Source organism: Mycetomoellerius zeteki, unplaced genomic scaffold, assembly GCF_001594055.1.
Source record: "Mycetomoellerius zeteki isolate Tzet28-1 unplaced genomic scaffold, Tzet1.0 scaffold124, whole genome shotgun sequence".
NCBI lineage: Eukaryota > Metazoa > Arthropoda > Insecta > Hymenoptera > Formicidae > Mycetomoellerius > Mycetomoellerius zeteki.
In genome coordinates this window covers 1,201,972-1,229,702 of record NW_017256169.1, presented here as the reverse complement: position 1 = coordinate 1,229,702, position 27,731 = coordinate 1,201,972, and the positions used below count along the sequence as shown (strand labels likewise).

At 36.5% G+C, this 27,731-nt stretch overlaps 1 protein-coding gene and 4 non-coding genes across 5 annotated transcripts; 4 read left to right on the top strand and 1 right to left on the bottom strand.

The window, feature by feature from the left end:
- The first annotated feature begins 353 nt into the window (after positions 1–353).
- TRNAY-GUA (transfer RNA tyrosine (anticodon GUA)) lies at positions 354–447 on the top strand. Its single transcript has 2 exons — positions 354–390; positions 412–447. It is a non-coding gene; the product is annotated as a tRNA-Tyr (tRNA).
- A 66-nt stretch (positions 448–513) lies between these two features.
- Positions 514–610, top strand: TRNAY-GUA (transfer RNA tyrosine (anticodon GUA)). The gene is made up of 2 exons: positions 514–550; positions 575–610. It is a non-coding gene; the product is annotated as a tRNA-Tyr (tRNA).
- A 66-nt stretch (positions 611–676) lies between these two features.
- Positions 677–777, top strand: TRNAY-GUA (transfer RNA tyrosine (anticodon GUA)). Its single transcript has 2 exons — positions 677–713; positions 742–777. It is a non-coding gene; the product is annotated as a tRNA-Tyr (tRNA).
- Positions 778–2,369: 1,592 nt separating this feature from the next.
- TRNAY-GUA (transfer RNA tyrosine (anticodon GUA)) lies at positions 2,370–2,468 on the top strand. The gene is made up of 2 exons: positions 2,370–2,406; positions 2,433–2,468. It is a non-coding gene; the product is annotated as a tRNA-Tyr (tRNA).
- A 6,709-nt stretch (positions 2,469–9,177) lies between these two features.
- Positions 9,178–11,545, bottom strand: serp (chitin deacetylase-like protein serp). Its single transcript, XM_018461652.1, has 4 exons — positions 11,504–11,545; positions 11,074–11,395; positions 10,490–10,789; positions 9,178–10,399 (listed from the first exon to the last, which is right to left on the bottom strand). The coding sequence occupies exons 2-4, from the start codon at positions 11,391–11,393 to the stop codon at positions 9,871–9,873; spliced, it is 1,149 nt and encodes a 382-aa protein (XP_018317154.1). The 5' UTR covers positions 11,394–11,395; positions 11,504–11,545; the 3' UTR covers positions 9,178–9,870.
- Between the last annotated feature and the right edge of the window lie 16,186 nt (positions 11,546–27,731).

The following is a 27,731-nucleotide window of genomic DNA, read 5'->3' as shown; positions in this document are numbered from 1 at the left end:
TTATTTGGCCCGAATAATCGGTCCCGGCGATTCGACGGAATCGGAGTGGGAAGAGAATTTCGCTCGTTCATGCGGAACGCTCGTGTAACGCCAGTAGCGGGATACGGTTCATTATTACGCTCGCTACCTATCTTACGTCGACAGCATTACATTAATATCGTGGCAATGCACCGGAATATACCAAACCAAGCGAAAAACGTGTGTTGCTAGTACAATAATGTCATAAATTTACGTCGCTGTTTTACAAATCGCCTTTTTATCGCCGATTTGTACACACGGGTCCACACCGATCACTTGGGTTATCTGGTCATTTTTATCAATTATGATGGTATATTAAACGCAATTAACAACAGCCTTCGATAGCTCAGTTGGTAGAGCGGTGGACTGTAGTTATTCAATGCAAAATGAGACATCCATAGGTCGCTGGTTCAAATCCGGCTCGAAGGAATTCTTTTAACTCCTTTATGATATTCTTTTAAATAATTGGACACCTCTGAAAAAATGGACTGCAAGCCTTCGATAGCTCAGTTGGTAGAGCGGTGGACTGTAGTGGTTTAATTATTCAAGAAGAGACATCCATAGGTCGCTGGTTCAAATCCGGCTCGAAGGAATTCTTTTAACTCCTTTATGATATTCTTTTAAATAATTGGACACCTCTGAAAAAATGGACTGCAAGCCTTCGATAGCTCAGTTGGTAGAGCGGTGGACTGTAGTTGTTTAATTGTTTATGTAAAAGAAGACATCCATAGGTCGCTGGTTCAAATCCGGCTCGAAGGAATTTTTTTATTATTTACTGCAAATTTTAAAGGCCTATAATAACGAATAGAAATTAGTCATTAAATTTAATCCAATTGCATTATTTGTTTGACAAAAATAGTTTTTGTTAATAACATATCTTGTTTTTTTATCTCTATCTTTGTTCACTGAAAAAAGAATGTTTAATTTTGAGATATTAAAATATTTTATTCTTGACTCCATTTTTTAAACACTTAAAGATGTTTTGTCTATTGAAAAAGTTTAAAACTAAAACATCTTTAAGTGTTTAAAAAATAGGGACAAGAATAAAACACATTTCTTTTTACAGTGTTTTCACTTTAATTATTGTCAGATTATGCACAATTTTTGTCACGGAAATTATTTCGCTTAAATGAAATACGTATTTTTAATAGCTTCAGCGATAGAATGATGAAATATTTTTTTAAGAATAATTCTCGTAGATTGCAATTAAATTGAAGCATAAAAATTCTTTGCGAGACATCAATTTTTTATCTCATTTCAGATATAGCTGCATTGATAACGAGAGAAAAATGTTTGGTACTTGTAACTGTAATTGCGTATCCTAATAGCACAGATCTTCAAGGGATGTTCCAAAGAACATTCAGAGACTATCCCTATGTCCTAAGAACGTTCGCCAGAACGTCCCTCGAATAAAGTGTGCTATTAGGGTAGTAAAATAATTATAGTTAAAAGCTTCATTTGCAGTTATTATTGCTATAATATTAGTAATTATAATTATATATTTATAGTTCTCTATATCAAAAAAAGTATATGATTTGTATCGAAATTATAACTACAATTGTTTTTGTTGCCAATTGTATATTTTTTATATATAGAATTATAAATATAATTATTATTACGTTATAGCAGTAATAATTACACTAAAGCTATAATTTTGCCATACAGTTATAGTCACAAATACTTTTCTTTCTTGATACTTCTCTGTATGATATCACACTTTTATTTATAGAAGTGATATGACAGAATGTTTTAAAAATAAATGGTCGAACTTTAACAGTATATTATATTTATAAACTTAAAAAAGAATCATATCAACCTACTTGAAAGTGTTTCTAAATTTATGTTTTTAAATCTTTACGGTGGGTACAATATATTTATAAAATTTGGCTATCTATTTCGAAGACACCCTGTATAGATGTTTATACATTCAACAGTAAACTTAATTAGTAGAGGACTGCAGTTGTTCATATTTAAATATAGCAATCCATAAATGATTTAAATCCGACTCGAGGGAGTTTTTTTGCTACCTTCTTTCCAAGAATCTTTTTTTAAAAATACTTAATATCCTACGCAACGTTGATGAGAGCTTAACAGATTATTATTCATTTTTTTATAGGTAAATACTTGTATCTTCTATATCTTCAATAGCTTCATAAAGCGGAGAAATATAATTGATTATTTTCTTATAAATTCCGTAAGTTGCTAATAAATTCGACGGATAATAGTTCCTTTCGTATTATATTGTCATTTACTTTAGTATATATAATGTAATATGTAAACATTTCGTTTTAAAAGGTATATATAACATCTTTCGAAAAGATCTAATTTATTTAAGTAACCTTCAGCACAAGCCTTCGATAGCTCAGTTGGTAGAGCGGTGGACTGTAGAGGTTTAGAAGCTCCCTTCGGAAGAAATCCATAGGTCGCTGGTTCAAATCCGGCTCGAAGGAAACTTTTTTTTTATTAGGATAAATACATTCTTCGTTATATTTTTACAAACAGTAATGGCAATCTACATTTTATCCATTCTGTCGAAATTAATTATTTTTTATACAACAAAATATATGGATCTTTTTATATAACAATATATGGATCTTTTGAAGATATCATATTACATTCTATTCACGGAAAAAACGGCTACGGTTGCCACGATCAAAAGTCACCCATTAATACATTTTTGGGTTATAAGAACTACAGTACGATTGTGATAACCGTAAAATTAGCACATCTTAACGGTTATGGCTGTTAAGATATGTCCATCTTACGGTTATCACAACCAAATGTATTAATGGGCGAAAATTATCATTATTTCCGGTTGTGACAACCGTAACATTTTTCTATGTTCGTATGTCACCGTTAATTTCTTCTTATACACTTATATAACTCTTCGTTTAAAATATTAATCTCGTACTAATAAAAATAAGAAATTATAAGGGTAAAAGGAAGCTACACTGTTAAATCTATAGTGTCAAATTTAACCTAACGTGAGTCACCACTGCTTCTACTAAATATATTGTTATTTTTTACCAAAACGATAGTTAAATTTGATACTATATTGTATCAATTTGACAATATATAGTGTCAAATATAGCTATTGTTTTAATATAAAATAACGATATAATTGAATAGGAGCAGTGGCGACTCACGTTAAGTTAAATTTAACACTACGGATTTAACAGTGAAATAAGCCAAGCTAGTTATATGTACTATAATTCTAATTGGTATTCGCTCAGAAATTTCTTTAATTGATACATTGAGAAAAATGTTCAGTATGCACATAATCATTTATTTTGTTGATATGTGACTCTTTTATAAAAACTTTCTTACCTCTTTTCCATTTAGAAATTATATTATTCTAATCAAAATTTGCTTATTGTAACCAAGTTTTAATTAGAACAAAAATTATGTTGAATAACAAAAATTTTCTTACTTTTTCATTAAAAAATTATATTGTTCTAATCAAAATTTGGTTATTCGAACCAATTTTTTTCGCGAATAAAGATTATATGTGTATTTTCTGTATATAATATTGATAACATTGATAATAACAATAATAAAAAAAAACGTAATTATGAAGTTTATTCTAAATATACACTTCGCAAAGTTATCCAACTCATTTCGCAAAGCTGATACAAGTACAGCAAAAATATCTGTTTTCACTAAGCAGATGTTATTTTTAATTCATCCGTCGCGATATCGTCGGTCAGTGAAATTGAGCATTGCGAGAAAATCTCCCTGCCTCCGATATCGTCGGGCAAAGAGAATTTCAATTAATAGCGCGGAGATAGACCGGTACGATGTTTATCTGCATGCGTCTCTGACTGAAAACAAGCGGTAAACAAGTTAGACGAATATCTGCGAATATCTGGCCGCGTCACTCGCCTTCTGTCACCCACTGACCTAGTAGGAGTCAATTTCACCGGAGCCACACCGTTTCTTCGGCTCGGTATCGAGGCGAGCCAGGCGCCGCGTCGATCCGCCAACCGGAGAGCCGAAGTTATTAAATATTCCATTACCGGGATTCTTGCACTTGCAAGCGGCTTAACGGCCTGGTCCGCTTTGTTTTAGCTGTAGTCTATAATAGCTAGCACACCGGAAGCGCGCCAAGCAGTGTGCGCTGCCTCCAGCTTCCGAAATTACATTCTCTATCTTTGTTCTCTCCGCCGCGTCAGAGCGAATTATTATTAATAATGCAACGTACGCGACTTTGCATAGAGTGAACTTCGCAATTGCATAGCTACACTTACTGACATAAAGACCGTTTCGAGTTGTTCAAATTGTTTCATCTAGGGTATCTATAATTTCGAGCTTAATCTTTAAGATGTGAAAATATTCATAACAAATTTTTAGCTGCATTGGAACATGTGACATAATTTATTTTCACATGCATTAAAATTAGGCCAACACATCCAGCTGAGTCATGTAATGTTGCATAAAAAGCGTTTAACATTTTGGAGTAATCGAACATTTTTATGTAATCATTAGCAGATAAGTATGTCGTATATACCGAAACAACAATATCGCTTCAAAACTAATACTGGTGCGATAAACTTGGAACTTAATAACAGTCCACGCTCGAACTCATGAAAGTTTTATCGTATCCGGTGAAGATAATCGATCCGGTGCGCGAACGCGATTAATACTCGGTGGCGCATCTGGAAGCCGTGCACGTGATTGTGGCATCTGGACGGCGCCGTTAGGCGTATTTCGTCTTTAAACAGCAACGGCCTTGCCATGGTTCCGCGAGACACGCAGCTTTCTCTACTTTCGCTTGTGCGAGATTTTCAGGTTGCCGTTTAGCGCCGTTTTGCGCGTGTTCTGGCGCCGAGAAACATTGCATTCCATGAGAGAAGAGGAGAAAATTCGTCCTATTCGATGTGCAAGGGATCGACACCGCCTCTTCCCGAGACTCGCTCATTAAATCATCCTCGTGAATCAGTCCATTAAATTGCAGTGTATTCGGAGCAATTAGCGAGATGATTAATTTATGTAGAAAAAATTTTTTGGCTGCGTCAAAGTGGCGACAGTTGGTTCTAATTAAATGGTAATATTTATTTAATCAAGATTAATGTAATGTGTAATCCTTTAAAACCCTTTTCGTTAATTTGTTATTTATAATAATCTTCACATATAAGTATATATATTATAAAAACTCTGTTATATAAATGTTTTCTAGGAATTGTTTCTGCCGATTCCTGATATCTATAATAAAAAGATAAATCTTACAATACACTTACAATACATTGTGAGAGAAAAGCGTTTATTATTTATGACTATAACTGCCTGGTTAAATTATAGATTAAGCAATCCATTACTATGCTATAATGTTAGTAATAAGTATTATATTTTTACTTCTATATATCAAAATAATATATAGTTTATCATTTTCATTGCTAACTATATACATATATTTTTTAAATATATAATTTTTTACCTGCAATTTTAGTCACTAATATTAAACACTTTTCTCTCAGTGTACTATCTTTAAAGATATCGCCTTTGTTATTATGAAATCTATTAACATGCCTTGTACGGGTAAATGGAATTTGATCGTGGGTGAACCTCCCATTTGCGTGCCGCAGAAAAATTATCTAACAAAGACTTTACCGCAAGTAGAAGTGATACATGCCAATTATGCGAGTAGGCATTTAAATAATGCGAAAATGAATAATGCAGCCACGTTTATGGTTACCCCAACACATACTGCAAAAGCATATATGAACATTTAGTATAAGATAAATATCCTAATGATTGAACTAATAAGAAGATACGATCAGTTCTATATTATTATTGATTATTAATTAGTTGTATTACAAATGCAATTAATATCCACAAGAAACTTTGTTTTGTCCATAATCGAAAAATACTATCAGGTAAGTTTAAAAAAGAACATTTCCATAACTGATATATTACACTATTAATTGTATCAGTAACTAAATTTCTATTAAAATAAGTTTTTTAAATTCAGTTTTCATTCATTATAATCAAAATATACAATACATATTTAGATAAATATAGTACAATATTTTAAAAAATTTGGAAAAGTAATTATCCTATACGGCAAGGATCATTATAGAAATATTGCAGCAACAATGCAATGTTTCAATAACAATGTAATAACATTGCAAACGTTGTTGCAAGTTTCTGTACTCTCTGTATAGGATTATGTCTTATTCAAGATGATAAAAAGATAAGTAAAAATATGACTGTCTTGCAAAATTTGAAAATAATTTTTTTGTAATAATTTGCAATTAAAATCATATATTTTTATTGCTTATTCTAATACAAAATATTTAACTTCTCTTTAGATTGTCATTGTTTGCTGTTATTGACAAATATGTTGTTGAATCTTCAATCACTGGGCGCATTTAGTTATTGAGACACTTTGCTCCCTAATCTTTCGTGTATAATAACATGAAACTAAGTTAGTATGATATATGTACATGATCTCATGCATAATCTCTCATTTACGATCGCTCGATCACGATTGAGGTACCTGTTGCTTGCGGAATAAAACTTCCATCAGCGGCGGAATTTTCTTGACGTTGATTAAGTTTGTCTCGAAACGATGCTAAACGGCGACGAAAGAGAGGCTGCATCGGAATGCAACCGTCGGCGGCCGGTTGGTATTTCACGCGAGGTTACAATTATTTTTTTCCTATTCCCGCGTTCGTCCTTTCTTTTTCCCCGATTCGTCGATCCGTAGGTAGAGAATAATGGTGGGTCGGAAACATGCAAATCGATATATTCTGTATAATTAACGAACATGTGCGCCAATGTCTTGCTGTCATATAACAATAGTAAAGTCATTAATCCGCCTTAATTAACTTAAACTTAATAAACATTAGTAAAATAAAATATGGAGACAACGGCTTGTAATTGTGCTTCATGTTTCGAGGCATTATATAATGCGTGCGACACGCTCTTCTTCACTTTTATGCGATTTAATTTGAGTTTTGCGTGGAAGTTCGCGTGCAGCGTTGTTATAAATAGTTACACATCCCCATTTGGGATGTATAATTATTTGCCGCACCTAATTGCTGACAAAAAACTCCAAACTCTCATTTACTTTGCTGTAATTAATCAGTAACTTTTAATCAGTAACTTTTAAGTGAATAATAAGGATATATAAGAGTAATATCTGCAGCATATATCCTGGCGAAAAGTCAGGAGATGCTCTAAATTTTTAATAAGATTATGTTTATACCTGTTTATGAATATATCTGTTTAAGAGTTTTGTCGATGATATTGTTTATAAGAGTTTTATTGACGGTTACATTATTTGGAAGTACGTTACAAACCTGGTTAATCCTCTGTTGTATTTTACAAACACTTAGAAAACTATAATAGAAATGTTTGATTATGTCATTAAACGTTACTTGACATTTCATAGTCATAAACATCTCATAAACAATTCAATGTTTAAATTTCCATTTCATAAACCATTCGATAAATTTAAAGTAAATAAAACATCTACTTAATATTAAGCGCAAGCTTTTTATTAACTTTCAATAAGTTATTTTTGTCAGGTACAAAATATGCAATGTTTATTTGCATATTTATTATGCATGCAACGTTTATATAAGAATATGTTTTTTAAATGAAAAAATTATGAAAAATTGTAGATTTTTATATATTGTACTTGAAAATAACATAAAAGTTTGGTGGCGCTTTACAATTAGGATTAAAAATTATTTCAATTAGAAGTAGACATGTTTTTAAAAAACAATTAAGATAAAATGAAAAAATTTTTTTAAAGAAATTTTTATTAAAATTGTGTTGTTGAATATAAATATTGACCTTATTGAACTATTTTATTTACTATTTAACATTTATTTTTATAGGGAAAGTATAAATTTCCAATTCCAATCACTTTTTGCAGAAATTATACACTTGGATACATCCTCATAAGAATTTAATGATATACTGTAGAATATATTAAATTAGGCGATTTAAATAATATTTAGGTAAATTGGTAAATCGATGGTTTCTCAATAAATAATTGGACTCATCCTCAAAATTCGAAGTGTTTTCTTAGACTTTCGCTTTCAGTTTTCTCGAGGATCGTAGCAGGATCAAGTCGTCCTTAATTCGTCGCGTCATCGATGTCCGTCGCACAGTAAATCGAATTCAGATCAAGGCCGCCAATCGAGACACGCAAGCGAGATTTTCAGAGCAATTACGAAACTGGAATGAGCCTCCCGTCATGGCGCATAAATTGAAATAAGCTCTCGTATCTCGCGATGATGTACGCGTCTCGCGATTACACCAGCTTATAACGATCCTTCGCCGCATGCAAATCGACCGACAAAAATGTGTAAGACACGTCTTTACGAGGGAAGTATTTTTACAATTCGCAAATGAAATTTCCTTTCGACGCTCGCACACGGTAATAGATGTTTTTTCCCGCAACGTATCTTGTATCGCGTGATTTTAACGAAGCACATTAATTCCAATTAACTCGGAATGAGTGAGCTTTGAAAGCTTGCCGCAGCGTGGTTCTATACTAACGAAGTAATGAGAAAAATAATGAACGGATGAATTTCCGCGTGCACCCATGTTTTCTCATATCTTAGAAATAAATTCCTCCCTTTCCTTCACTGGAATGACGGTCAAGTTTGCGGGGCCTAAGCGTGCCCCACTTTCTAACCCATTACCGAACGATCGTAATGGTTAACACGTCGCAAATGAGTCAGGGAGAAAAGAAATAATGAAAATAGACCTCTTCATGTGTGATTTCTCAGAATCTTTTATTCAAAGGTTCGTCGAGAACGCTACGTTGGTAGTATCACTTAGTTTTACAAATATACATACGCAATATTTAATTTTCATATATATATATATTTATAAATTTATATATATATATATTTATATCGGCAAACCCTTAAAAAAATAAGGGCATACCTCAAATTGGGGAACAATTGGCGATCTTTGAGGATTATTTCTGAGGACGGGAGAGAAGGTTTGACGGGAAGAAAGCACGTGTTTACCGATAGATCGATATCGATCGTTGCTTTCATTGGGAATTGGGATATCGGAAATGTGATAGAGCGAGGGGGGTTATATTACATATGAAATCCCATTCGTGGATCGCCAAGCCACCGCCATCGAAGGATCCGCGATTTCTCCTCGTGGGATCGAGTGGGGCGCGATATTTTGCTTTTGCTTCTGCCGGTTTCGAGTGGAAATGCGCGCAGCTCTCGTCATCGTCATCGTTATCATGATCGGTCAACGTGGCCGTCATTGCCGCCTCGTGGACTTCGAGGATGTCGCCTTCGGGAGTCTATCACAAATTGCTGACGCATATAATGAACGTTAGCTTTAATTACCAGCTGATAACCAGGCACGCGCAAAAAAATATAGTGTTTTTCCTTTTACGTAGAGTGCTAATTTCGGGTGTAACCTGAAGACGAAGCTAAACGTCATTGCTAAAGGGACATCTGTGAACGCGAAGCGGGTAAAAAGTTTCATTTTATTCCATTCACCTTCAGTCCATTAGACTCCGTATTATTTCAACTGAACAGAACTAATCATCACAGATACGTCGTTCTCAACGATAAAAACAGCGAAAAATATTGGCAACTAAGGGCGGTCATCGGAGTTTAACGGACTAATGATCTTTCTCCTTGTCTCCTCCATGTGCCTCGTCGTCGTAATCGCCATCGCTCTCCAAAGTCTCGAGAATACTTGGCGTTGGTCGGTGACTTCCGGCGCCGTAGTTGGATCGCGAAGACTCGCGACGTACCTTTCGACCGACGTCAGGTTGAGGTACAGGGAGGAAAGGATTGGCAGAACTAAGGAGAAAGGAGGAGAAATTTGACTTAGACGAGAAGGAGAATCGCGCTCGGCAGTTTAGAAGAAGCCGTCACCAGTCGGGTCATTCACCCAAGGATAATTGTTGGGACAGCGGACACAAGTCTGAAGGTTGATGGTCTCGCCGGGCACCTCTTTCGAGGTCAGTTTACAGGTGTGGGGCACCCAGCACGCCGGAGGTCCCTCCACCGTACACTTCTCCCGCCAGGGCTCAAAGTTCTTCGACTCGGTGATGGTGCGCGGGTTCTGAATCCATTGGATCACCTGAGTCATCGTCACAAAGTACACATCATTGTGGCTCTGCAGGATTTCGTCGATCCAATATAAGAAGGCATCCAAGAATTCGGGATTGTTCTTCAGCCAGGCGGCGTGGAAGTAGAGACCGAGAGGGGCACGATTCTGCTCGTAGTGACGATCGAAGTTATGATTGAGGAAGTTATAGAATTGATCGCCGGTCAAGATGTTACTGCATGAGTCCACCATAGCACAGCCGGGCAGATACTCGTCGTTCTGTGGATCCTCACGCCGATCCAGCTCATTCATCACCATCTCCCACACGGCGTGCGATCTGCAAACAATTATTCGTCATATTTAGGACAACCATCATTGTGAATCGTTCAAGAACTTGACACTCTTTACGATCAGGATTGATATTCACCTAGTGGGACAGTGTTGAAGATTTCCGTGACAACGATGCGGCATTCTGAAGTACATGGTGTATGGCCACAGCGGAGGGTTGTTCAAGGCCGCAGTGATGGTGGAATCGTACAGGAAGGCTTGCTCCTCCATCATGGTGAACTGATTGTTACCACCGACCCGCAGATACGGCGCCCTGACGCCGACCACGCTGTTATCCGTCAGATTTGCGAACTTCTCGGCGATGATCCTCATGCCAGCCATCTCCTTGGCCCACTCGTCGACGGTAGCGTCCGACCAAAAGCGCTCGTCATCATTGTGCCTTGCCCCAAAGTTGTCATGTAAACATTATGTAGTGATCGTGTTCTGATTTTTAACAATTATGACTATGGTCATGAGCGACATGACATGACGTATCGTGGGAACAGATGTACTCGTGAACCTGTCCTCCAATTTACGAACTCATGAACCTGCTCTCTTGGGACCTTGCGTATGAACGGGTCTCTCCGTGGTAACTTCGCGAAGAAAGTCAAATCGGAACGGAGTTTTCTAAATGGCATGTAAATGAGAGAAATGACAGTGTTATTAGAAGGAGTCAATTCTTACGAGATTGAATGGACAGCGATTTCGTGGCCTTTCCTGTGCATCTCCTGGACCGCGGAGTAGTTGGTGTACTTATGCGATACGAAGAAGGTTGCCTTGATGTCGCAGCCGTTTGGATTCTTGCGCTTGCCACTGAAGATCTCTTTATAGAGGCCAATGTTGTTGTTGTTAATGGCGTCGTCGAAAGTAATTGTGACCATCTGGGGAACATCCTTAGACGGGAGATCACTGGGTATCGTGGTACCATCCTCCGAACAGAAGCAGTCGGGCAGGGTACACACAGAAGGATCGCATGGTGGAGCTCTATTGGGATCATTGTCCATGTCTGGAACGTCGAAAAGATTGCAACCATTCTGAATTTAAATGTTTTTTAAATATTTTTTCGCGATTAAATTACGATGAAGACTATTAATTTCCTTTAACGTCGATTTACCGCAAATGTTTTCATCAGAGCCGTCAGTGCAGTCCTTTTCTCCGTTACTTTCCTCAGTGTAAATCATGGGCTTGGCCTTCCTCTCTTTATTCTTCAGCTTGCAGTTGTTGACGGAATCCTTCCAGTCGCAGGTCTGCTTATCGATGTCGAAGTACAAACCAGCCGGACATCTTATTGCCTGCAGACCGGAACTCGTGCACTGAATAACGTCACGGCAATTGTCACCCTCGCCCGCGACCAATCTGAACCACTCGCCCGCATCCTTGTCCTTACAAATCTCATTCTCGAAACTCTCTTCTTTTTTCTCTTCTTGCCGTTTAACTCGAATTGAGCCCTCTGAAAGACACCGAAACAGTTTAATAAGCATTTTGTATTATCTGCGATTAATTATTTGTACAATTTAATAATACTTAAGATTTAAGAACTCATGTCATTACAGTTACAATAATATAATAGGATAAATTCTCGTATCTAAAAGAAAACAAATTGTAGTATATACTTGTAGCATTTCCGCTTATTACAACTATTACAACAATATAACTATTTATAAACTATTTATAAATTATTTATATTAATATTTATACATTATTTTTTTATAAGATGTAATTCGTTAAAATATCTATATACATAATTCTTCCGTATATTAAAAAATATATAGAAAAATGAGATAAGACTTGTATAACAAACTTGTGAACTTGAGAATATTACGAATTGATATTTAAATCTTCAAGTTTTTAGAGACATTATTCAGAATTTTTCTTTAAATTCTGAAAAAATGATCTGTCAGAACGCGCTCGATCCTGTTGGTCCTCCGGGCTCGCGAAACGACTTTGTGGCTGAGCGACAAACAGGGAAAGTTGTGCCCCCACCCGCACCATTTTCAGAGGCTTGGGGCAGTGACGTCACCCATCCGGGACCGACCGGACCGAGAAGCTTTCACGCTCTAATCTCTTATGCAATCTATCGTCCCGATGATCGACTCGATTATATTAAATTATCCCTTTTGTCGCTACAAGCATTACTTGTCTGTGATTTAGAAAAATGGAGAACCAAGTATGAAACCTCAGGAAAATACAATAGACTAAGAAAATGTCAAGCGCCAGATTGCAACGGCACTTTCGCCATCTTGAATGGCTCTGCACGATCTCACGTGTCCACCTGTGCGATACTCGAGATATTTCTCATTATTCTTCACATATTAATCTTTGCAATTGATTAGCATTTTTTAGATATTTATTCATGATCTCTTCTTAAAAGATACGTATAAGCACATGTCTTTCATAATTTAATTAACGTATGATTTTAATTATTCAAGATTCTTATCAGCGCTTTGGAGAACGTACGTTCAATATCACCTATGATATCGCGAATCATTTCCGGTAAAATCAGATTACGATTCTTATGCGCAATTCTCATGCGATGTATAAAGAAAACGAAGGTAAATGTAAAATGGAAGGTTAAATGTAAAATGTAAGAAAATAATTACTGTTATTTTTAATGGAAAAATTGATCCAGATCACGAGATTCTCAAATTGTAAGAATCGTTTCCTATATAAGTTTATTAGTAATATTGGTCTATTGGTAACGTTTGGAGTACTCTCATGTTGTTTCGTCGGGAATATATCGAACATATAGACAGAACTATTTACTTAGAATATATAAACGGGACTATTTATGAGTTAGATTAGCGAAAAGGGGAGACTACAAGCATTTTAGTCACTTCCGCGGTATTCTTTGGTGTACTTTGATATAAAAGTAAGCAGCTGAAAAAATAATTCCTAATTAAACTAAATGAGTCAATGTGTTCGTAATCCTTCCTTTTCTCTAATTTCAACATTCTCCTTGCTCTAACTGGCAATACATATATGATCCTCTATCAATGTCTAAGATCGATACGGAAATATGATAGCCGCATATACCGGTTAACGTAGAACGATATCAGCGACAGTGAGAGAGCTGAGCAGAGAAATCTGTTACTCACCGGCAAGGACGAAAGCTGCTACTAGGAGCAGCACCAGCGAGGACCTCATGCTCCTCGGCAGGGAATACAGCTTCCTCTTCTCGACCACGTCGTCGTCGTCGTCGTCGTCGTCGTCTCACACGAGCTGCTTCCAGAGTATCACCCACCTCCTTACCCCTCAATCACTCCCGTTCAACTGACGTTTGAAACGCTACTGTTCAAGAAGGGATAAAAGGGAACCGATCGGGGTGGGGTGGCGACGTAGCAACGTACAAGTTCACCACTTCCGGGACGAGGTAGGGCGCGGTAGGGGATCAAATGCTCAAATAGGACTCCAATTCTAGGATGAAGAAGACTCAGGCTAGAACTTGGCCACGAGACGCCTAACGGCGATCCTCTTCATGTAACGGCACACGAGTCGGGCGAGGACGAGTAACGCCTTCAAGGACGCGGACCTTGAAGGTGTAGATACCGCTCACGGACTGGCTGAGGCCCGCCACTGGTCGGGCCTTATATTGCCACCACCACAACGGTGTACGATCCTGTCCCCTCTTTCTCATCTTTGAGTATTGCCGTCCGTGCAGATCGTACCTCCGCTGATCCAGGAACGTACGTATGAAACCGTCGAGACACCTTGTTTTCTGAGACACTCCGGGCATGACATACCGCCACGATTACGGATCCGATTGGATCTGGATGGAGCAAACGCTATCGCATCCTTTCATGCAAGTACTGAATAATTATTGACTCGACAATCAGCAGTCTTTGACATTCAACGTGAATGTATTTTTCACCTTGAAAGCAACGTAACTTCAAATATCAATTGATCAATATAATAATGTTCGAATAATGTGTGTTTCGAAAATAATTGAATATGTCATGAGATGTAAAACTTATAACAGCGACAGTATGAGTTTTTCTATCATACTGGATGCACATATATCTCCTTGAAGATATTTTTGATCTATGACGATCATTAATCGCACGATCGTACGTAGGAAGGGAAGAGTAATTGGTCAATAATTTCCCAGCGGTATGAAAGTACAAGGTACAATAATTCATCGGTGGGGTAGGTTCCAAGCATATAACCTCGACCTAGGAACTTAAAGAGACGTATCTGCATCTCTTGGCTCTAATGCTTCATTATTTTATGCTTTCCCGCAAAAAATTCCCTTGCAATGCGGTGTTCTTATATGTTTCGCTATTCTCGTCGATTTTATCTCCATGGCTATTAATTGAAAGTACATAAATTAAGTTCAGCGACACGGAAATTTATGGCGAGTGATATAAGAATGATAAAATGATCATATGACCGATCATTATGTAGAATATTTCTTTATAATGGTAGGGAATGTATCTATGCTGTAAATCTTTTGAAACGCTGTAAAGTTAATAAAATCGGCGAATCAGAATACTTTTAAAACATTAAATGTCAATACGTGGTCAAAATTTAAAAACAATAAAGTTAAAAGGCATACACCACGAGCGCTCGATGTCGTCAGCGAGACCTCTTTCGAAGTCAATACAATTACATTCAATTAATAAGCGAATAAATTAATAGACGTTTCGACCTACTAATTGGGTCATCATCAGTATATAAGTATAGCTAACGCAGATTAACATAAATTTAAAGATTAAGTTTCTTCCTTCATACATGTTTATGTGAAGCAATCGTTAAATTTCTAATTTTACATCCTTCCGTTGTGTGTTTTTCAATGTAATTTTCATGTTTTCCACAATGATATACTAGTCCACAAAATTTCCAGATTCTGTGTTCTTGTAGATTTGTGAATGTTTCATAGCAACAGCAGATGACATGTTATCGCAGTGAATTTCTTTGTGAACTCCCCTATTAATTGAATGTAATTGTATTGACTTCGAAAGAGGTCTCGCTAACGACATCGAGCGCTCGTGGTGTATGCCTTTTAACTTTATTACTTTTTTAAAACAAACAATATACTTCATATTCAAATTTTAGTTTTTCTTCACTGTTATTTTGATCATTTCACACATCGCTAATTATTTTACTTATTTTATTTCCTATTTAAATTGTATAACTATATACTACATCATTGTAGACTTTTTTAATATTAATATTATGTTTTATTACGTTCAAGTTTGTATTTTAATTTTAGATTTAATTTAGTTTTTAGGTTTAGGTTTGTAAATAGCATTATTGCTAATATCTAGTCTTTTGTGGTGCAGATATCGGATCTATTTTCATGTAATTCCTTTTATATCTATTTACATCTCAATAAATTATTAGTATTATTATTATAGTATTATTATTAAAACATACATTGTAACGTTGAAAACTGAAGCTGGTTTCTTTCAGTATTTTTGAATGAAATGAGAATATCTCTAACATTTTTTTGCCTAAACGAGGATGTCATCACTGGCATTTCAGAAAAATTTACGCTGACAAAACGAGAAAGTGACGAGAAATGACGTAAGTTTGTCAAGGTCGAAAGAATAACAACTTCCTTCGATCGCTTAGCATTTTGGCACATAAAATCATGGTAAGTTAAGATAAAATCAAAATATAATATGTTTTGCATGTAAAGCATGTCAAAAGTACGATCGAAATGTCGGGATTGCAGAAACTGCATCGTCATTGAGATACCATCGGAGAAATGACGATAGTACTTATGTTTCTTGCTCATCATGGATTCAATTAACAATCCTTAATCGCTTCTTAGTTTATCGGCAGTTAAACCGCAGTGAGTCGTTCTCCCGATAGGGAAGCGAATCTTCAAATCGCCCGTTGAAATTCTTTTGTAGCGACGAGAAGTGTTGTAACGATTCTAGCAATTTAAGTTATTCACGAATTTGTAATCGATCAGTTTGCAAACTTTCGCGCGTTTTATTCAGAAAGAAAGATTTTGCTGAAGCGTTTAAAAATTTAGACAGATACATGGAAAGAATGATTTTGCTGAAATATCTAAAAATTTCAGTTTAAACGTTCCACATAATTATTGTGATAGTCCAATAAAATTATTTTCTTACCCACGTCTAGCTAAATTTTGTAGTACTTCAGCAAAACCGTTCTTTTCGTGTACAGATCTGAAAATTTTATTGAGCTATTAAAATAATTATGTAGAAAACTGTAGCATATGTGATAAGCTCAAGCTTTCGCGCATTTTGGATAGTATTAAGAACAATTTTCTAAAGTATCTAAAAATTTAGGTATTATAGCTATCGATCTGAAAATAATTTTGTTGAAAATAATTGTATAGAAAACTTAAGTGTGATAAATACTATAAAAAGACATTCTCTATCAACCGGCTTCTACACCCTACATAATTATTTTGATAAGCCAACAAAATCATTTTCAGATCTTTATCTAGCTATATTTTTATCTAGCCATACTTCCGGTAAAACAACTGATATGCGTCGCAAATCCGGGTATGTATATCGGCGGCCAAGTATGAACGCCGGGTAGAAAATGAGGTATTCCCGAGCGTAATTGCTGGAAAGTCGCGTGAACGATACTATTAACGTTATCACTAACGTCCGAATGTTTTATGTAATATTTGTTTATATCGATCGGCAGATCGCGAAAATTTGCCTGCATCGCGCGGCAGCTTTCTACGATGACCTAAGATTTTTACATAACGCTGAGAAATGAAGCAAATAAATATTCGTTCGTCGCTCCTTGCTGTCGTTTTGCATTTTCTTGCAATATTATTTTACACGAACGAAACACCATCGTGCTGCACAGCGCCGATCTATCATCATCATCATTGTCGACGCCGTCGTGGATTTGCGGTCAAAAGTGAAACGATCGTGAACGCAGTTTCATTTACGGATCGGATGCTGATCGCCTCACGCGCCAAGTAATGATAGACCGATAGATCGAAATATTACAATATCGTGACACACAATCGTCTCTCGAAAGCAGCGGCGCCGTCTCTCTCGACGCAATGCCGCACGACGCCGTAATCACCCGCGGGCGTCGTCCGGGCAGATCTTTTTCAAATGTCAAAGCAAGAGAAAGAAAGAGAAAGACAGGGAAGAGGGCAAGGGCTCGTTTGGCATTTTGGACGGGCCCGCGCAGACGTGCTTATTGCACCATCTCGTCGGACTAACTCTCGAGATAAATGCCAAGCGGTGCTTGCGAATCTCTCCGTGGATTCCGGGATGGATCGCTTTTCGTTGCGAGCCCATGAGTCGGCGAGAAAAGCATTGTGGACCTGTATGAGAATGCCGTCCTCTTGTCGATTACGAATTCCACGGCGACAACGTGTGATTGTGTATGCAGGGATCGCCGTGATTTGCGAACACATGTTCAGCATCCATTTAACGATTTTTTTTATTAACATTCGTGCGTGCATACAACTTTGTCATTTTAATTATTTTCACGTTTATTTCGAACGACTTTCGCAGATTGAAATATATATATATATATATATACTCGCGATTTTAATAAATACATAGAAAGAACGGTTTGTTGGAATATTAAAAAATTCAACTAAATATAGATTTGAAAATAATTTTGTTGGATCATCAAAATAATTATATAGGACACTTCAGCTGAAATGTTAAAACTTTTCGCAATATTACTTATTATGCTTGAGGATCCTATGTAACATGAGCATCCTGTTCAACAGCCAAACTCTCTGCGAAATGCTATAATATATAGCCCGAAGATTTTTTCGCGCTGAATACGATATTGGGATTTGTACTTTTTGGGGTATAATAGAAAAATGGGGGATAATTTTTTACTCATTTCATCCTAATCTAAAAACTACGCAATTTCTGACGGCATCGTGCGGTATCGTTCAGTGCAAAAAAATCTCGGAATATGTATTATGGCACTGCAAAGAGAAAAAAATGAAAGTCTAAAATTCGAATAGCCATAACTTGTTGAAAATAAATCGTTTAATCAAACTAAATTTCATTTTAAAACTCTTGAATTGTATTATTAGATGCTGTAGACTTTATTTGGGAACAGGGTTTTATTTTGCTGTAAAAGAATGTTGAAAATGGCTAAAAACGCTATTTTTACCCATTTTAATTTATTTAAAATCCTGACAGGCTATGCAAATTTAACAACATAATGTTTCCGCACGAAAAAAATTTTCAAGATGTGTACTATGGCACTTTGAAAAGAACAAGAAAGTGATTTTTTTATGAAATAATATAATTATTTTAATAATTCAACAAAATTATTTTATCTGTAATCTAGCTAAAATTTTAAATACTTCAACAAAACCTTTTATACGTACGAGCATATAAAATAGTGAGGCATCTCTCGATTCTTCGACGTTTCGTATTTTCTAGTAGCATAATCGGATATTGCGCGCCTCTCCATATGGTGCAATCATCGACACAATGTTCACTGAACAGTGAACTCGAAACTACTAGAAAGTATGTCCCGACTTTAATACAGCTACTGCAATAAATACAAAACTTGCGTCCTAAAATCAGCGAGTATTTGATAACACTATTTATTTCACCTTTTCGCGCTTCGTCTCGTGCGTCGTGCTGATCTTACAATGGCACATTTCTTTCCGATGCAATCGCAGGCACATGCATCGGCTTCGTCGTAGGGGATCCGTCGCGGATCCACACGCGCTAGGAATTTGCCCTTTGCCAGATATAAAACCAGCGACCGTGCAAAATGCCACTTAGCTTGCCTAAGTAGCGACGCGAAAGTATCGAAACGCGCTATCATTATCGTTCAATTACACGGCTTAACGGCATTCTTATTGTCGCTCGGACGTTTCTCTCAAATTCATTACGCTTTGCGATCGACCGGTGCGATCGACCGGTGGATCGTTAAAGATCACAAGATGAGAAAATCCTCAGGAGACAGAAAGATCTTCCTCTCGATCGCGATAGACTTCCTCGATCCGTGGGAATCGAAGTTCCGGTCGCGTTCGTTCGCTCGCTCGCTCGCTCGATCACGAGAGCAGGAAATGCACATGCAGAGGATGCATTCACCTATCCTCGAGCGAATGGCAGGTTACGTTTTCTCGAGTCGCGACGGTCGAGTGCAGCGATGATTCACGTAATTGCAATCGCCGAACGGAGTGATCGCAGCGCGTTCCTTCCATGCCGCCGGACTGCGCTTAGAAAGCGGCGTCGGAGAATCTCGTTATCGATAAGGTCATCTACCGACTGGATCCGTCGAATATAACCGCATTGGCACACCCTCGAGAAAAATTTGCGAGATCGATGGCAATCGTCGTGCAGGACTGTGAAATTAATTTTGCTGCGAAGTGTAGCGCGATGATCGATCCGATTGACTGAACCGGCTTTAAAAAAGAAAGAAAAAGTATAAATGTCAATGGTAATGATATCGAGTGTAAAAGAATGAGGAAATTGTTGGAATACACAACGCGGTAAATTTATATAATTTAGTCCTTGGCAAATCGAGTAATTTAGAATATTATTTCACATTCGGTGTAGTAATAGTTTCCGATCCTGCGATCTGCAAAATAATATATTATCATCGACAGAATTCCTTGAGGAGGGATTTCGATACATTACGAATATATTAACCCTTTAGTGCCATTATAGTATACCCTCTCATCATGATATACCCGAGATTTTTTTTATACTTTACACTGTTAAATTCATGACATCAAATTACTCGTATATTCAATTTTAATTATCTTTAATTCTATAGATAATTTCTATAGACTGCCACTAGTCTTACTTAATGTGTTGTTAATTTAATTAAAACAAAGAAATTAAACACAATTTAATTCAAGAAATATATATGAAATATGATTCAAATTTAGTTTATTATTTACTACTTACTTATTTTAATATGAACTTATTTATTTTGAAATACAATTCAACCACCAGAAATGCATTTAAATGTGGTTGTTTTTTCAACGCTTTAAATTAAAATAATAATTTTGATACACACTTGGAAGTTAAAAATAATAAAATGTTATTCAACTCGAGAAAAGTAAATAAATTTAATCTTTTATCATTTGACATTACATACATGCTTTAACTTCTTTGTTAATAAAGATAAAAATCTACATATATTTCATGCTTGTTACCGTTATATTCCTTGTCTGGCGTTCCACGCTAAAAAAGTTGTTATAATGTGTTCATTTTTATGCGGTATTTTTATACAATACCCACGTAATAAGTACGTAATAAAACAATATAGAATGGCACTGGAGGGTAAAATTCAACGGATGACGTAAATTCTCCGATAGTCAATCACAGGAGACGTTTACGTCGATACGACTACGAATCTTGGACAGGGTAGAAGCGATTCGCGACTGGCCCTTCTTTTCCTCAGGGATTCATCCGTTCCCTATATCATAATGAAAAAGACGAGTCTTTCAGGGATAGATCGATGCGGCCCTGACGTGACATATGCCACAGTGGTGAAAGGAAAGAAGAGACGAGGCAGTGGTACGCGGTATCGGCAGCAAAAGGAGCAGCCGGGCGGCTTCGACGAAGCCTTCAAGGCGGTGAGCTTTCTCTGCCTGCGGCCAAAGCGTCACCGATCACTGCTACCGGTATTTTATGCACACCGTGTAGGGTCCCTTGCTCTCCTACCACGGACTCCATCTATCGTTGATTCAGCACATTGCCGTCGATCATCGATCGCGACGATCGAGCGAGGATCTATCCGATCGATCACCATTCCATGGATTAACGTTGTTTCAAAACGTTGTCTCGATTCAAGAAGTAGTTTAATGATTGTGGTGATAGACTTTTATGAGATCTATATATAGATAGAACATATTTACGAAATCGGTATGGGAAAATTAATTCGACAGTTGCAAGTGATCGTTTATCGGTGCGAAAGCGCTGCCGAACAACTGCTGCCATCATGGATCGATCATCAAGATTACTCTTCTTCAAGCGCCATCGATAATCATTTTATACTGATTTGGAAAAAATTATTTGTGCGTATATTTATCAGTATATTAATAAAAATTGTGCCGCATATTTCATGATTAATGTTTATATGTATATTTATGTATTATTTACGTATTATTAAAATACACGACTCCTTTTATATAGACAACGTATATAAATAATGTAAAATGTGTAAAATATTATTAATTAAATATTGGAAAACAATATGGAACGAGATAATTATGATTGTTAATATTTTCGATTTTAATATTGATAAATAAAAATATATATGCTAGATGAAAGCTTTAATGTAGTCTAGTACAATGACAAAGAACTTAAGCTTCAATGATTTATAAATTGTTTACATAGATGATATGTAAAACATAGTTTATATAGTTGATATTGTTTACATACTTAAACGTAGATATAAATTATTATATTTTGCACGTAAACGTATAACCCTGATATTAACATTGAACAGCGTATTGATCACCAATGATCGGATCTGTAACTTTTAGTCGGTGACTGGCGCTGACTAGCACTTTTAAAAAATACATGCATGAAAGAAACGGTTTTGCTGAAGTATCTAAAAATTTAACTAGATACAGATCTGAAAATAATTTTGTTAGACCATCAAAATAATTATGTAAGATGTTTAATTTGCTAGAATATCAAAACTTTTTATAATCTTGCTCATTATGCTTCAGTGTCTTATAATTACTTTGATGGTCCAGTAAAATAATTTTAATTAATCCAGCCAAATTATTTTTAGATATATATCTAGCTAAATTTTTGGATACTTTAGAAAAACCGTTTTTTCCGTGTAAAATTCATAAAAAATTACATATGTAAATTGTACAATAAGCATATTACGATAATTTTGCATAATTTAATTATATTATATAATATTTTATCAAAACATGAATTTAGTAATGAAAATTTTATTGCAACACGGAGAAACAAACGAATTTGATTCAACATTCAATATGTGTTAATTCACAAGGATTTATTTTACTACTTTTCCTCGACGTTTATTGGGTTTGCACGGAGTCGATCAGTTTGTTTTTACAAATGCACACGAGTGACGAGTCACAGTGCACAGGCACGCGATGTATTGTCAAAGTTTGCAGTTTGAATTAATCAAAGTCATCACGAAAATGCCAGATCGTAGCATACAACATACAGATACGTGCGTGACATGTGACCCGTAATGCTACTTCATTAAATTTCCCAATTTCTTGCGGAACAACAGTGAGCCGCAATTTTCGTAATAACACCGCGAAATAAACGCGGTTTGATAATGTCGTCCCCCGCGGCCGTATCCATCGATCGGTAGTCAGCATTTGCATAAAACATGAAAATTAGAGCAACGTTTATACGCAGTATATATTAACAGATACGCGGTAATAGAAATGTATGATTAATATTTCGCCGACAGGAAATCGAGAGATTATATTACGGTACGTGTCGTTTTATCACTCTACCTTCTGTTCTAATTTATATCATGCGCCGGTTTTAATTGAGTATTTCAAGAGGACCTTCAGGATCGTCCCTCAAAACCGCCGTCCTCAAGGTGGAGCTATTTATATTTCTCACAGTTAAGACGGATGAAAATAGAAAATCCTTTAGGAGTATTACATGCCGCTGAATATTCAGGAGCCTGCGCTTTGTTTTATGGGACGGGAGGGATTTCGCATGCACACAGTGCAAAATACGCGGTTTAGTTCGTGCAGTTGATCGTATGGCCTCACTAAATCTTACCGGCTAAGCACAAAACTCCGCTTGATCCTGTTCCCGGTTTAGACCGTATAAACGCCGCAATTTCTCTTCCTGTTATTATTGCAAGAGCTTCATTGATCGCTGCGTTAATTAAATACTTAAACTGAGTCTGAGATAATCTAACAGAAAAGTACATGATTTTTTTAAAAGAGACATGTGCGTTTAAATGATAAATAAAAAAAAGAGAGAATACGATTTTTTTTAAAGAGCCATTTGCGTTGAAAAAAAGACGATAATGCCTAATCTACAATACCTAATGCACTGCTTCCTGTTTTTACCTTTTACTTTTTTGTTTCTTCGTTTTTGTTCAAGATAAAAGTTGACAAACTTCGGAAAGATTAAAAAAAGCATGTGACAAGGATTGTTAATAAAACAATCGCAAAGAGGGAAAAAGGCAAGAGGTAAAAGCAAGAAATAGAAAACAAAGAGCATATTGTAGATCAAGCTTAAATAATAATAAAAAAGAATACACGATTTTTCAAAAATATAAATAAAATGCCTATATGAGCCTCCGCAATTGTTAGTGCGTAAATAATGTATTTATAAGGCGATAAGATATAATTTGCAAAAATTGGATTGTACTTAACAGCAAAGTTAACTATAAATATTTCTCCTCTACAGTTCAATTATCTTCAGTAAAGATGTATCGTAAAATTGTCGGATACCAGATATCGGATATCCGAAAAGAATGCTGACACCTGATATCTGATAGGGCAATTATCCGGCCGGATACCAGATATTTTTCGAATATCCGCGCGATACAATTTCTCCATTCTATTAAAAAAAAAAGGAAAGCAAAAAAATAACGATAATAATTTTCTTTATTTCCCTAATGTGAAAAAGAAGAAAAATGAACTGTGCAAAAAATTTAGCTGAAAAAAATAGAATTCTGTATCAATAACGTGAACTTTCAATATAAAATTTCAGCCGGATATACATATATAATATATTGCCGATACTAATGATATTCAGCTATTTGATAAAATAGTAAAAAAAGGGTCAAATAAGGTCAAACATTGGAACTTCCCGGATACGGTATATCTCTAATCTTTAGTAAGAAAATGAAGTATGAACTATAATGTACTTTTTTGTATTTGACTTGTAGTTTGACATCTGCATTGAAGAAACATTTGCAGTTAACTTTATTAGTAAGTATATTCCAATTGTTTGCGAATGATGTTTTATAGTCCTATAAATACATATATTATTTATTACACATTTTAACAACCGCGAAGACTCGTTTGATTCATATTTGATTTGTTCTTATAGTCACAAAACTATTTTTATTTTAATACAATTTTTTTTTAAAAGCCTTTTGGCTGTAAACGATAAAAATAATAATATTTCATACGCCAAGAGATAATAAAATCGATGCGGATAAAGTTGTTAAGAAGGTTCAAAAGATGCGACCGACTTACGTCGTCTTCGAGATAAGATAAAGAATTGTATATAATCAATTGAAAGCGTCATATTTATCTATCAATGATCGATAGAACGTCTCGATAAGCGATGCACAATTTCGCAAGCATTACACCCTGGAGATATTCATCCCTTCCGATCGCACGAGACCTTGACTGTCGATTTTTCTTCAAACTAAATGGGCTACGCGCGTCCTCGTCGATACTTAATTTACCGGATATGGATCGGTCTCGGAAGACTTACGGCATATCGATCACGTAATATGATGCACGATACGCCATTGATCGCCCGCACGTCGAGGCAATTTAGAGATGATATACAACCCCGCCAAAAAAGGTGACCTTTTTTTAGCGCTTATATGCGTGAAAATGCCAAGTGTCGAGAAATGCGATAGCGACGGTTCCTTCTCGTTTAACATCGTCAAACTCGGCTCGTTTATCGTTATAAGTCACGCGCGCCCTACGGCATACGTGCAGAGTGAAATTGCGTTGCAGTCGCATTGCGTGGCGCATCAGGAACCCACGGTCCTGTTTGTCTGCACATACGGACCGGTCGAGCTGTTGGGAATAGGTGTAGGTATATCGATTTCAGCGGGGGTCGGAGGAGAGCCGGAAGATCGTCCATCCTGCACACGAGCCGGTGGAGTTAGAAGCGGGACTTCCCAGGGCCGTAACGTATGGCCGGTGCTCACCCCTGCGTACGGCCGGTGGTGGATGACCTTGACCTACGGGGTTCCTGCCGCGCCGGCGTCGCGTCCTCTCGTCCCCTTCCTCACGTAGCCGCGTCCTCGTCTTACCTTGGTCGCCCCTCCTCTCATCCCTCTATTCGATTTATCTCGCTCCACCTGTGACCAACGGTGCATCTGATCCGATATCTCCTGCATCGCGATAGTCTAGCGACCTCGGGGATGCACTCGGTTATTGAAGTCGATGGACTGGGAAATCAGAGGCGCCGACGGCGAGCTACACTCGATCGTGTGCGTACGACGTGTTGCCGAGACTACAGGGACACGTCTTCGCAAGGTTCTTCGAATCTCCCGAAGGATCTGGGAATAAAACCTTTTTGTTGTATTGCAATGTATAAGAGATAGACAGGGTAGTTAGAAGACATAAAAGATCCCATTGTCGCACCCTTCTCCTCATCCGTCACCGCGTATGTTTTCTTCTTTTTCTAATTCGTTTTCCGTGTTTTTTCCCTTCAGCCTCGTCTAGTGCACCCTCCGAACGATCCCATCCTGCGGAACCATTTGTTGCTGAACGTTCTCGGCTCGTCGAGGGTGAATCCCCTCTTTTCGAAATTCATATTGTCCTCCCACAATCCTCCCGTGTTCTCACGATTATCTATTTTTCTTCTCGAAGTAGCGCAATCACGTTCTTCCCATACACCACCAGCTTCTCCATTCCTACCCGTATTCCCGACAATACTGATGGCGAATGTATCTCGACAGATGCATTATTCTATACCTTTATCTAACACTCTTTATCGGCTCTCTCGAGCTTTTTCCGTGACATAATAAATTACGTCTGTCTATCCCGACCACAACCGCCATGTGTTTATTTTTCCAGTGTTTCATTAGCTCTTTCATATTTTGTTCCACACGTTTCATTTCTGAATGCTCCCCATTTTCACGTTAATTTCGCCGCGTTGTCAGCGGACAGGACATCGAAGAGCGACGACTGGTACAGAACAGTATTTGCAGACTTTTGTGTAAATATCTCTTTTCTCTCTCTCTCTCTCTCTCTCTCTCTCCCTCTCTCTCAATTTATCAGGATGAAGCTTGCTTGTACCGGAAGGAGATATTTTTAAACTTGTGCCCCAAATTTTGAAGGTCTTCGATATGTCGTTGTGTCCTCCAGATGTCAACCTTGACAGTTTTCTCGAGTCAATCTTTCAATTTTTGACGTATCAATAACACTCTTTTGTATCTTCACTGTTTCATCGTTATTATTTATTTACTTGATTTTATCTGTATATTTACTGTATACTTGCCTTCAATAAAAGATAAAAACTTTCCTTTTATGCTTAAAATAATTTATAAAAAGTAAGTTTGACAACTTTGTATTTTCATCCTGAGCCTAGAGTCGCATCTCACGATTTAAGGCATGTCGTTCTTTTCGCTGTTATTTGGAGATTTCTATTAAATATGATTTAATTCTTGTTGTCTTTCGATTTTAGCGTTATTTTTATTTTTTCTTGCTGTACGATTCAATCCATACGTTTCTTAAAACTTGAGTCACATGCTAGATAAAATAATTACTTCTTGACAATAATGATCGAAATTTGTCATTATTGTGTCATTATTGTATATGTATTTAAAATATATTTATACTATCACATCGAAATATCTAAATAAATATTAATCCAGAATGAATATACTAAAATTACAACAATTAATGGATTATTCGTATTTCCATATGTTATGAAAGACGCAATTAGTTTAATTAGCAAAATGTAATTGGAACGTAGCAGATGCTGTGGATTAACAATCAATTGCAATGGCTGCTACGGGAGAGCAACCAATAACATTTGTTCGATTCACCAACAGAAAATAAAACTAAACCCATTAGACTTTATTAAACTCATATTTCGATATATTGAAACGATTTCTAACTTTAAACTTCTAATAATTTCTAACTTTAGACTTCTACTAATGGATACATTTTAAAACCATTATCTTGACATTATTATTTTTCTTTCTTAATTAACATGATCTTTTTTATTTTAATGTAATTATCAAGATAATTAAAAAGTTAATAGCAGTAGCGTAAAAAGTCTTACGTAGCTTAAGGGAAATTAACTTGAATCTCAGCAATTTAATTAAAATCTCTGCGTGTGCATGAATAATTTGAAAGAATGAAAGAATGTAGCGAGTGCAGAGTGCAAAGTTTATTTTTGATTACGCGTAACGCTCATATTTGTCGCGCAAGAGAAAATTTATTAGAAAATAAAATTTACTCGACGCGACAGTTACGCATTCAGTACAATGAAATAATAAACAAGAGAAATGGAGACAAAGAGTTTTTTCCTTTCACCCCCTAAAAGGGAGGTTTCTGAAAAATTTAACCTGTCGTCAAACCACATCCGAGCTCTCCCACCTGCCAATGTCGGCTCATCAGCTCGTGAGTCCGATAAGCGTCGGCCTACCACTACTCTCACCCTCGACCGGCTCAGCGAAAACAACCCCCTCTCATCTGTCCTCCGCCGCCTGGTTTTCTACCCCTTCCCGTACTGTTG